The sequence below is a fragment of the Limulus polyphemus genome, unplaced genomic scaffold (assembly GCF_000517525.1).
Source record: "Limulus polyphemus unplaced genomic scaffold, Limulus_polyphemus-2.1.2 Scaffold3480, whole genome shotgun sequence".
Lineage (NCBI taxonomy): Eukaryota > Metazoa > Arthropoda > Merostomata > Xiphosura > Limulidae > Limulus > Limulus polyphemus.
This window is the reverse complement of record NW_013669090.1, coordinates 69768-83303: the sequence shown is the minus strand read 5'-3', so window position 1 is coordinate 83303 and position 13536 is coordinate 69768. Positions and strand designations below refer to the sequence as shown.

Below are 13536 nucleotides of genomic sequence, written 5' to 3'. Positions count from 1 at the left end.
ATATATATATATATATATATATATCGGAACGTGTATAGGTATCTATATATTTGAATTAGAGGTTTAAAACTCTATACACGGACAAAGAGACTACGTTTTATGTACATTACTGAAACAATGGCTTATACTTGTCTTGATGACAAAGTATTGATGAGTTCAATAACGAACAGCACGTCTAATGAGTAGTTATGATAAACGCGTATATAACGAATAGCGTGTGTAATGAATAGTAATGATAAACGTGATCAATAACGAACAGCATCTGTAATGAACAACAATAATAAACATTTTCAATAACGAACAGCACGTGTAATGCAAAGTAACGCTAAACCTGTTCAATAGCGAACAGTGGGTGTAATGAACAATCATAAACGTGATCAATAATGAACAGCGTCTGTAATGAACAACAATAATAAACATTTTCAATAACGAACAGCACCTGTAATGCAAAGTAACGCTAAACCTGTTCAATAGCGAACAGTGGGTGTAATGAACAATCATAAACGTGTTCAATAAATTAACGCCTGTAATGAACATTAATGATGAACGTTTTCAACAACGAGCAGCACGTATAATGAACAGTAACGATAGGTGTGCTCAACAATGAACAGCAAGTGTAACAAACAGTTTTGATTGATAAACGTGTTCATTAACGAACAGCGTTTGTAATGAACAGTTATGATAAGTGTGTTGAATTACGAAGAACACGTATGATGACAGGGAAACATGAACCTTTTCCCTGAAACAGTCTTTGACCTTTTGTCAAGTGACACAATTTACTGTACGAACATTAACAAATACTCCAAGAAAACTTTAAATGATGGTAGAATCACAGTATCATTACAGTAAATTTATAACAGACGCAAGTTATAAAGGAAACTTAACGTATAAAAACAATTTTGCTACTCTTCTCATTATAACGTTCTACTCCAGATCTTCGAGAGTGCATTACGTCTGTTTTAAATATTTGAGTTCTTCGCCTGATGTTAATAAGAAGAGCTTCGGCTGAGTCGTTATCTTAACAAATGATTTACGACATTCCTTATCACAGCACATTATTATTGAAATAGTTCATCTCAGTACGAAATAAAGTGTGTTGCCAAACATACTTATTGGGCAAGGTGACAGAAAAGAGAGGATTAGTATGTTCGTATCAGAAGAGAGCTTTAGTCTCGCTCTCCAGACTTTCTTTAGACCGATTTCCTGGTTGAACAAGAAAAAAAAAAAACATTCAATAAAAGCAACAATAGCTACATGGCTTCTCCAGTTCCCTTCTAAGCGGTTTATTTACTTATCCATATTTATCTCATATTGTATTGTCGTTGTTACTTGTTATTAAGGACAAAGCTACAAAAAGAGTTATCTGTGCTCTGCCAACCACGGGTATCGAAACCCGGTTTCTAGCAGTATAAGTTCGCAGACATACCGCTGTGTCACTGGAGGACATTATATTGTCAAAAACTATCGATAAATTACACATTAATTCCAATGAATTTGCTACTGGACAGAAAAATACGCGTGACTATGTAAGGGTTTGAAACTCATGACATAATTCTTACTAATCATCCACAGTGGTTTAACTGAACAGTAACGTGTTTTAATTATATTTTTATATTTATGTTTCATGAGGACTGACTTCATTCCCAAAACAGGCTGCAGACGGTGAATGATAGTTTTAAACGTAGAACTTTGTGAGCTTGAGTATATATATATATATATATCTGTTTTCAATTCCTCCCTCCTCCTTTCTTCCGCATGTGAGAGCTGCGAACAGAAATTAAATCTGATAGACGGTGTACTCTTACTACTGTGGGGGTCCTACATTAGCAGATATCTTTATGGCTCAGCTTTTTTTTTTACCATTCTCACAATGTAGTTTGACCTCGAGTTCTATTTGTTTGTTTTTTATTTTTAAGTGTGATGCTTTTTGTACCAATTTAACAGCTCATGCAATGTTTGAATTGAGTTGTTTAAACATTTGTTTAACAACAAGTTAAAGCTTGGAATGGTCTATTCTTTCATTGGGGTGTGTGTCTGTGAGCCAGACTAGTTTCGGAGAATTCCACTCCTCATCAGTGACCCTGGACACTACCACCAATGAAATATCAGACCAAACCAAGCCTTTATGGTAGTGAGTTTTTGTGAGTGTAAAAATAGTTCATGCAATATTTATAAATATAGAAAATATTCATATTTCACCTTTTCTGCTTTTGTTCTGTAAAATTTCAGAAGATTCTTTGCTAAAGACTATCACCCAGTCTGTATGTGCTTTTTTTTTCGGAATTTATTTCATCTTTCTCCCCATTACCTTCTGTTTAAACATCAAATATCAGAAACCATTGTTTCCCAAAGCAATGACCAATATAAAGATGACTATTGACAGCTTTGAGTATCCGTAAAAAATAAACGGAGTGAGCAAAATATTTGTGTGTGTGTTTCTGAATAGTGTTATTGTCCTAAACACCATGGAGGGGAATTGCTATTTGAGTTACGTAATCATAATAACATGAAAAAACACGTGTTAATTAATTCCCCGAAGCCTAACCGCACTTTGTTTGCACAGCAATATAAAACTGCAAATATTACTAACTGTATCGTAAGTAGATGAAGTTTATGAACAAGCTATTAAGTAAACCAAACACAGAGGAGAAACTTGTGTTTTTCAATGATTAATCGTATGTGCTGTTCTACAAGAATGAATTATTTATTACAAATGTAAAGTGAGACATATGTTTACAGTTTCAACTTACTAAACGGATGTTACTGTCTGTGCTTTTGAAATTTCTAAAAGCTCATTAATATATATCTTTAACTTACATACAATACTATAACAACTATCCGTTGATTTTTACAGACTTTTAGGTAGGCCATTAGCTAGTTATGTTTCTGAAATCAATGATTTTAACAATTTAGTATTTGTTTTTATTTCATAAACATCCAAACCTATTAGATTTTGTCAAGAGTATAGTCATATTTTGATCATAACTATATTATTTTTCAGTTTACGGATTTTGTGTTTGTGTATGTTTATACAATATAAAAAACACAAACTTCCCTCCTATTCACGTGATTTTCCACAGTTATCTTGATTTTCTTTTATTCTTATATATATATATATATATATATATACACACACAACGAAAATTATAAAACACAACTGTTTCTATTAGATAACAAATCCTATTATATGTCCAAGTACGAGTTCTTATTTCCTGTTTCTTCAGCTCTTAACGGTCCAACTGGCTAGATGACAGCGAATGTAATCTTATAGAGCCTTCAGTTGAGTAATACAGCTTAGTGAACATTTTGTTCGTACACAAACTCTTATGCTCTTTCACTTTTCTTAGTGAAAGAGTGCCTGAAGAAATCTAACTATACAGCTAGATTTGACAAATGATTTTCATGTTACCTATGATACTACCACAGCGTGAACAGATCCCAAGTGTTAAACTCAACTCGAAATTAAAAACCTTGCTCGCTAGAAAAATATTAGAAGAACGCGCGAAAAGCAATGTTTACACCACAACAAAATAAAACAAAAGTTTTAAGGAAATTAAGTATTCATTTCGTAAAAGCTTTATAAGTTTGTGTGTTTGAAAATTAATTAAAGACAAAAAATACGCGAGAGAAATGGAGAGCCTCACACTTAGTTTAGAGCCACTCTTCATTACTGGTGAGTATTTTCTTTTCTATCTTTGGATGTAGGCCTAGGATAACTAAAGTGTATAACGAAGCGAGTGCTATATTACGGTTTTATTAGGTGAATAGAGACTGGAATATTAAACAAAATTCTGAACGTTGTCACTTAATTGTACCAAATTTTTATGATTTTATAGCCGTAATATTCCTTGTATATAGAACATATTTTTTAATGATCTACTTAACCCTGGTTCTCATTGATTAAATGTGTAGGAAGTAACTTACTGGTTATGTTACATTTACTTCCCAACGTTGCATTTTCATTTGTTGTTGTTGTTGTGGAGAACAAAGCTATACAAAGAACTATCTGTGCTTTGCCCACTGCGGGTATTGAAACCAAAATTTTGGCATTATAAGTCTTCAACTTTACCGCTGAATCACTGGGAAGGGGTTCCTTAGTTATTGAACAAATCAGTTCATCCTTACCACTTGCTGCTGAAACTGCAAGGCATGTTCATCAGCATATTGCGGCTCGAACCTTGGACGTTCAGGTTCGCAATCCGCAACACTGACCACTAGGCCATGTCCAACCAAACCAGTGCCATAGATATACATTTGTACAACTATTATCTAATTTTGGACGCCCCTTATTTACCAGATGTTTAAGTTTTACGAATCCCCGTCCCATTAAACATGCTCGCCCTTTCAGCTGTGGGGGCGTTAAAATGTGACGGTCAATTCCACTATTCGTTGGTAAAAGGGTAGCCCAAGAGTTAGCGGTGGGTGGTGATGACTAGCTCCCTTCCCTCGAGTCTTTCACTGCTAAATTAGGGACGGCTAGCGCAGATACTCCTCGTGTAGCTTTGTGCGAAATTTAAACCAACCAACCAACCAAACAAAACATACTAGGAAAATGTAGATACCTACATGGACATTGCCCCGAAAGGAGTCGGAGCAAATGCGGTTTACTCAAACCCTTATGTCGTATCTACATCAACATTCATCAGTAGCGAAAAAAATTACATTCCGGAAAGGAGGAAGAGGTCATCTTGAACCTGACCCTTCCTGGTCTATCAAAAGACCAAAACATCGATTTTTGAAATGAATAATAGAGAAAACAATCAATATGCGGATGATGTATTGTTGTGTTGATTAGTAACTATACATCAACGTGTGAGTGGTTACCATTGCTAACTATTTAACCGTATTACCTAATGAACAAACAAAGGCTGAACTTATGATCGCCTGTAATTTGGGTATACGTGTTTTTAAACAATACTCTGTACATAAAGCATTGGAGAGTAACTCTGATTGAATGTTACTATGAGTCCACGTGTAAGTATTTGTTTTTAAGAATAAATAACTATTTTAAACTAAATATTATCTCTTTTGTGGATGTTTTTCTTTCTTTCTTGGGTGGATTCATTTGACGAGATTATTACTTTCAGTAACAGTTGGATAGGTTTTACCGGCAATAAGGCGTTTTTCTGTTATATCACCTAATTAAAGAAATATTAATTTATTCTACTGCGTGATCTAAATAATTTGTGTTTATACTTATACACATGTAACTACATATTATCTGGTTCTTATGTGAGTAATAGTAAGCCTACTTATGGTGCAATTTAACAATTACACCTAAATTAAACTCAAGGTTATTTTTTTTTTTTTGTAATTAAGCACAAAGCTACACAATGGAATATCTGTGCTCTGCCCACCACGGGTATTGAAATCCGGTTTCTAGCGTTGTAAGTCCGCAGACATGCCGCAGTGCCATTGGGGGTCAACGTAACGCAAGGCTTACCACTACATCGTCACTTGAAAATTACTGGTAGAATACTGTTCCCTAGTATAGTGAACACCCCATACTAGAAACCAAAAGTTTGAAAAACGATGCGCGCACTATAAACGGGTATTTATGGAAAAAAAGAAGATGAAATCAACGTTTTACTTTCAAAATTCGTCCCCCGGTTGGACAGTGGTGACTTTACGGACGTACAACGCCAAAATGCGCTGATAGCTCAATGTGGCTTTGCTCTAAAACAAGCTTTCAAAAATCTATATTAATTCAGCTTGCAGCTTCGCATGTATGATCACCTGACTCCTTCCACACTTCTGAAGCTAGCAGGACCGAACTTGGAAAGCGGATTCGGGGTAGTCAGAAAGTATCCTTATCTGTATGGTGTAGCTCTAAGAGGACTAAAACCCTCGAAAGGTACCTAGACGAGATGGTCCAAGAGGTTTTCAGGGTTGGTAAACAAAAATTTGACATCGGATTTTGTTTCTGGCTCCCTTCGCGAATGCGGTGGGACCAAGGACCGGTGTTCTAACTGGAATTTTCGGGTACGCCACACACCCTGTGGTAGCTATAGAAGTAACTGGGATAATGGAGGAATTAGATCGACACTTTGCGACCTCTATGAATCATGTTAAGCACAAATACTTGACTGTGTTGTGCTCGCTGCTGTTATTGAGTCCCAAAATTTAACTTTAACTGTGGTAGTGGGCGATCTTGTCAGTCTGTGGTTCGGTACGATACCGTTTGATACTTGCCATACATCGGAGATACAGATACTGATCACTCAAAAACACATTGCTCACACTGATCAGTCAGTAGGCTATTTAGGGAAAAATACAGGTGGCCAATAATTTTATTTATAATAGTTTTTACTACAATGATTTTTTTTTAACATGTTACAATTTTGGCATAATATACACCCTCTCTGGCAAATTTACAGTAGTTAGTAGGGTTCTGAATTAAGTTAAAGTTTATGGCTTTTTAAAAATTATACTCTGTTATATGGTTCTAATAGTGTGATAATTTGATTTAATCAATTCCACAGTGTTTGAAATAGCAATAAATATCTTATCATACAATTTTATGGTAAACTACAGGGTTAACAAAGAAAGCATGGTAATTGTTATTAATATTCATAAAAACTGTTAATGACGGGAACCAACTCATGCGGTAAAAAACAGGCTCATTTCTTTCTGTTCCTTATCAGGTTAATCAAAGTAATCGATATTTTTGCCAAGAATCAATTCTAGTTTGTTTTATTATAACGGTATCGGAAAAGTTGGTTACTTTGGTATTGATGTGTTCAACAGTAGCACGTGGGAGATATGGTCAGCTTCACTGTTATGTGTTTGGGTCAAAATGTTCTCTTTCGTGACCAAAACTTTTGCTACGCAGAGGAAGGCGTTGCTCCAGATTAACTTATGGTGTGATTTTAAAGCTTATTGCTGTCCTAAACGCTCTGCTGTGGTGTTTTCCAGCATCCGTAGAGATCAAGAAGGCTCCTTTTAACAATCTCCCTACAGAAATATATATATATCACAGAGAAGGCTATAAACCTGTCTTGGTGGCACTGCATTGTAGAGATTTCATCATGGAACAAATAGGTGCTAAACGTGGCGCCACATCTGCAGCGACACGCCGCTGTATTAGCAATAAATCGTCCTATACAATACGATTAACCCTTTGGTTACCAAGAAACATCTCAGGAATCTCAACTTTAAATGTTCAAACATAGCTCTTCTGTACTGATTATACGCTATCAATATCGTTCTATTGTTAATATTACTGAATACAACCCAGATTTTTGCAACAAATGTTTATACCGAGAGAAAAAAAAAGAATACTCAGGAACACCTTGCATCAACCAACAATTGTTTTTATTTGATTTCCAACACTAAGAAATGCTAGGAACACCTCTCAAAGCAAAAATCCAAGAATTCAAAACCAAAATTTGACTGGCAAAGTATATATATAGATATATAGTCTAATAGCATCGTATTTATACATTATCAACAGAGTAATACGGCGGGATAATATGGCAGTACGAGTTTTACTTTTTCAGGAGAGAAAAAAAAAAAAAGCCGACATCTGGCAAAACATGACATGAACAGTAATAAACTACAGAATCCACAAAAAAAGTAACATCCCAACAGATAAATAAAGATTACAAAAGCATAAACACACTACAAAGAAAATACTTTCAGTACTTAAAACACAAACAACAATCGTTATAGATTAAGCTACAAAACAATAACTTTTTACCATACGTAAAAACACATCAAAATGGCTGCAGGGATTGGATAAAAATAACTTCTATTCTTGATTACAAGTAAACAATTCTAATAAAATGTAATACACTGTATATAGTGTAGTTTAGATAAAAACATGTATACAATGTTTCTCTTCTATGACTAATTACGTAAAATTAGTACTATTAATTCAGTGTGCGCACCATTAATTGCTTAACCATATCAATATAAATTTCAACGTGCACGGCTAGTGTCATATCGATTTAAATTTTACGAAAATGGACGTTTCTATGCATATTATAAACAATGCACTACCTTAAACTTTCTACAACATTAAAGAATGATATTATAAAGTTGAATAACTAAGCCTAATTAAAATTTGTGAGATCCTGTTACAAACTATGCACGCAATATTTTTTCCCCGTAAGCTTTCTAAGAGTAAACTGGGAAATAACTAAAAACGTTATTCGTTGTTTCTTTAACTGCAGGCTGTAAATTTACCAATCAATATCCAACTCCACAAAGCAGATCTCGTGCTTAAATCAGTATTTCAAAATATCCTTAAATTTACAATATTCTTCATTACCGTAGTAGGGAAAAGTCACAATGTTACAAAATGCTTTCCTTTTACTGAATGTTTATCTGTGTATAAGTGTGTATTATTAGTCAGTCTAAATAGTAATCAAAACACTTGCACTCACAAAGTGCTGTTAACAATTTCACACCTTAGAAGCAGGAAAACTGCTTAATTCTAGCAAGGTATTCTAAAATATATAAATGCATACTGCCATATCTTAACCAAGATTTCAAGTCACAAGCCAGATTCGAGGAACTGCTGACCAGTCAAATAGCAAATAAAGAAACCAACTATTTGGTAATCAGTTGATTTTCATCTCAGCATATTTCTGGTTACTAGCATGACTTTCCGTAAAAAAAAAATAGTTCCATTCACTAATAGTTCAATAACATTTCACTCACTCCTTGTTTTTGTTAGTTCTGACATACCTGAAAATCAAATATGTAGAACAGACTTTAGAAGTACATTAAATACCGAATGTATACATTTTGTCAATGTATTCTGGTAATAAAAACTTTGTTCAAAAGCCCCTTCTACCTTCTGTTTCTTTGATGCCAACATTTGGTGTACTTTAGTCATAATCAAAACACCAATTCACCCAAGAAAGACCATTCAACCTGGTAATTAATAGTGTGCATTATTTATAAGCAGATTTTTATAATTTCACTGTTCCAAAAACGTGAATTTAAATAAATCAGAGGCACGTACCCAAGTGTTTTCTATAAAAATTAAAATACTCAACATAATTTATCAAATTAAGATTAGTTTATAATTTTAACTTCTTGAAATTTCTGCATAGATGCTATTAATAAAACTGTCAAATTCATGCATTTTTTTCTACACAGTTAAGCATTTTGCTAAAATGTGTTCTTAAAATACACAATCTTATTATGCAACACTCTCAGGACTAAGTTATTCTATAATGATGCTAATGCATATCATTTTTGATAACTATGCAACACTCTCAGGACTAAGTTATTCTATAATGATGCTAATGCATATCATTTTTGATAACTATGCAACACTCTCAGGACTAAGTCATTCTATAATGATGCCAATGCATATCATTTTTGATAACTATGCAACACTCTCAGGACTAAGTCATTCTATAATGATGCTAATGCATATCATTTTTGATAAGTATGTAACACTCTCCTGACTGAAGACACTGTATAATAATACTGAAGAGTATCATTCTTGAAAAACATGTTACGTATTGAGCTTGATGATGTTAAGTACACCTATTCTGAATTACCACCGGTTCAATATTTCATATATTACATTAAACTTGTTTTATAAGACATGCACCTTTTTTGTATTATCGCCTCCATATTTGGTGACAAGGCCTGAACAAAAAATATATATTTGTGTGGTTCTGGTTTTCCAACCCCAAAACAATAGAGTAGGTAGGTATGATTTTTTTTTTTAGATGGATGTTTCTAAATTATTTCTTATCATAAGAGAACAAATCCACCTCCAAAATTTTGAGGCCATCAGTAAAAACTGAGGACAGTTGGGAAACTGGATCGACACATATCTTTTGTTTGGCCAAAGTTCTCTACATGTGACACACTAACAGTTTGAAAATTAACATATTCAGTTCTCTTCATAAAACATGAATTCTAGCTTCTTTGCATTGTGTTTTCCACCTGTGGTTACAAGCTTCTTACATATATCACTGAAAATGACCAGGAAAGTGGTTCTTGAATTGTTACAAATTAAAGACTGGTAACAATGACAAATACAATAAAGAAGTGGCAGTACACTCTTAAATATTATTGCCTGTAATGAGAAATGCCAGTATGAAACTATTTGGAACATAGAAGTGCTGTTACTGCGTATTTGCAAGTACTGGCCCAATTCAAGCACTGATTATATTATTTGTGAAATTTTTTTGCATACAAAATATGTAACAAAAATTTTCGATGAGAAAAATTACCGTTGACTTCTAATTCTCATTGATTGTAGAAATATTTATTACACCCCCAGCACTTATTTTATTTTTACTATTTCAAGTACTGAATATAGTATCCAATAATTTAATCAACATTTTATTACAAATGTTTTATGTATAAATAACTATTATTATATTACAATTCTGGCCTACATGCACAGGGACTAATGTACTTTAAAAATGTTTTCCAAGTGACTTCCAAGTTTGGTATACTTTTGTTGTTATACTAGTGAAAAGTGACTCTGAACAGAAGAGTATATATATATATATATATGTAACTCATAATTCAGATGATTGGTAAAAAAAACTTGTATTATTTGCAGTTAAAAGTTGTTAAAATTTTAGGAATAATATTTCAAATGCTCAAAATTTGTGGTAAGTCAAATTAAATAATTCATATAAATGTATTAATATACACGTGTTTTTTTTCCTAAAAACTTTAGAAAATTTCTTATGTTTTGATAAAAGTAGATCAATTTGAATGTATTGTTGATGTACAAAATGGCGTGTCTATTAAAAAAATGCTGTATTGACTTGCTGTGATATTTATGCTACACGGTATAAACTGAGTGTGATGAATGATGTTCAAAAATGCTGAATGAACTGATTGTAGATGATAGACATTGAAGCTCCAGTACGTAAACTTAATTGATAAATTTTGTATGCTACAGTTTTGCTGTACTTTCTAGCAAGGGTGTTTAGAAAATTTTTTAAACTCAGGTTCTCTAATAAGCATGTGAATCATTTGACTTAGTGAAATTACATAAGCTTGAAATTAGATAAGTTTCTGCAAACAGTAAATCAACATTTGATGTAGTATGCAATTCTTACTGACTCAGCTTGACAAAAAAGAAACTCTCTATAAAAACAAATAGAGAAAAAAAAAGATTATGTAACTACCATTCAACCACCCAGTAATTAGTTTTCACTAGAAGATTTGCATGAGTAGAATCTAATTTTTTGTAATATTTGTACTAAGCATATAGTTCCTAGAAACACTAAAAACCTAAATTTATTTCCAGCCCAAATAAAAGCTTCATCAGTCCAGCTGATACATCAAGTTATTAGAGAACTGAATGATGCAGTGTGTGGGATAACTGTGGACTTGAGGAGAATTCACATTCCCTTTTAATACAGTTTCAGATCCAACTGTGACATCCTCTTCCTCTTGAATTGATTTGTCAATTATAGTTCTGTTCTCACAGGTTGGAAATACTGAGGTTTTGGTAATGTCAGAAACAATGGGTTCTGAAGGAACAGAATTTATGCAATGATCATCACTGGTGTCATTATCATCAGTAGTAAGCACCTTTTCTGATGAGACTGTAGTTTCAGTTTCTTCTGTAAACACAGTTTTCTTCTTGTCTTCTACACCAGGGCAACTTTTCAGCTGATTGAATTCTAAGTCACTTGACGTAGATACATCTTCTGGGTATTTGATAAAGTAGTTATTGTCCACTAAGCCATTCGTAGGAGTGCTTTTGTAATGTTTATGATCTTGGTTCCCAGTAAGTTGACTGTCCAGTTGTTTGTCTTCCAGATGTTCAATAGAACAGCTGCTCTGTTGTCCATCAGTTGAGCCATTAAGTATGTGGTCTGTGTTTTCTGCACTATCAATATGAGATACTACATTCTTGGTTTCATCGGGGATATTTTCTTCTCTCTCTCTTCCATTATTAACACAGAAGTTTTGAAGATTTTTCCCATTCACAGTTGTTGTACTTCTAACATCAGTGCCATTCCTTTGGGACAAAGTTAAATTAAACTTTTCTTCATCACAAACGTTATCAGTGTCACAATCTTTGGCTTCATTTGAGTTTCTTCGTTTCCCATTTCTTTTCTTTCTTTTGACAACTGTCCAATCTTCATGGTTGGTGACTTCAAAAGAAGTCGAGTCTAAAACCTCCTGGTCAAAAAACCCATCTACAGATACACATTTCTTATCTACTAAAATTTTGGTACTTTCATCTTCTACTTGATCCTTGAAACCAGAAGAATCTAAAATAGAAAGAGATGTTTCCAAATTGTAGGTTTCAACTTTTTGACTTTTACATTTTTGTTTTCCTTCATTTTTTGCACACACAGTTCCTTCATCATAAGAATTGGTATCACTAATACTTCTCTTCGTGGTATTTTCCAAGTCAGTTCCTTTTCCATTATCTTTATCTCCAGCATCTGTACATTCACTATCAGATGATGACACAGAATCCTTTCGAGATCTGGCCTTTTGCTTATTCAGAGCCTTCCGTTGATTTTTCTTTCTTTGACCCAAAATACTAGAGTTCACCCTATAGAAAATGACAAAAAGCAACTTATCCAGGTGTCTTAGTGAAGTAAATGTTTTAGCAGCTATGAAGCCACATACATGAGAAAGATTTAATTTAATAGGAATAAACATGTTGCACAAAAACTGAAACAAAATTCACATCAAAAAAGGAAAATTTGGAAGCATCAAACAAAAATAAAGTTAAAACCAATAGCTCATATTTGCAACCAGTTCAGCTTTAGCAGTACTACAGAATAATAGAAACTATATTCTTACAAAAAAATGACATTCCAGATTAGAATAAAGTGAATTTTTAGCCAAATACAATAACAACTTCCAAAGCAGAGGTGTAGTGGGGTGGGAATGCATGGGCACAATTTGTTTTTAGCCACATCATATTGCCACTATTTAGAACAAATCCCACCTTACACAGTTATGCAGTAGATTTTGCATTCCTGCACTTCTTTATTTAGCACTACACCCCTGTTCCAAGGTATTTTTCACAAGTCATGACGTATCCTAGGAAAAAAAAAAGTATATATACATACATACATACAAGTAATAGTACAGCTATACCAACAAAATATCCCATGCTATTACCATGACTGTATTTTATCTCTTGGACTAATGTACAACACTTAGGAATTAGTGAGGTAAACACTAACTGGTGCAAGCAGTCTACAAAGATATTTACACTAAAGCGTGCAGTCTACACTGATACTATCATCATCACTGTTTTAATGATTCACTAAAACATAATTTCTTGCTAAATAATTTATATCTATCCACGTTCTTATTCAGAAAATAATAATTTAATAAGTTGTGTGTTCCAAAAGAGTACCTTAAATTAAGGTTATAATTGTGTTAGTTTTGACTGTTGGAATTTATTTAATTCCGATAATATTTGCCCCAAAAATGATACGTAATGGTATTTTGTACTTTATTAGTTGAAAAGCATTATTTATAATAAATGACGCCAATTACAAATAAACGACAGTTAAAATGGTGACGATGATAATATTTGTGTAGACCGCATACTATAGTGTAAATATT

General features: G+C 33.4%; 1 protein-coding gene across 1 annotated transcript in view; it reads right to left on the bottom strand.

The window, feature by feature from the left end:
• Positions 1–10242: 10242 nt before the first annotated feature.
• The window catches only part of LOC106469428 (protein kintoun-like), a 21013-nt gene continuing 17719 nt past the window's right edge, over positions 10243–13536 (bottom strand). The window contains exon 6 of the mRNA XM_013929922.2: positions 10243–12505. Coding sequence (XP_013785376.2) covers positions 11257–12505 — 1249 coding nt within the window. The 3' untranslated portion in view covers positions 10243–11256. The remainder of the gene's footprint in view (positions 12506–13536) is intronic.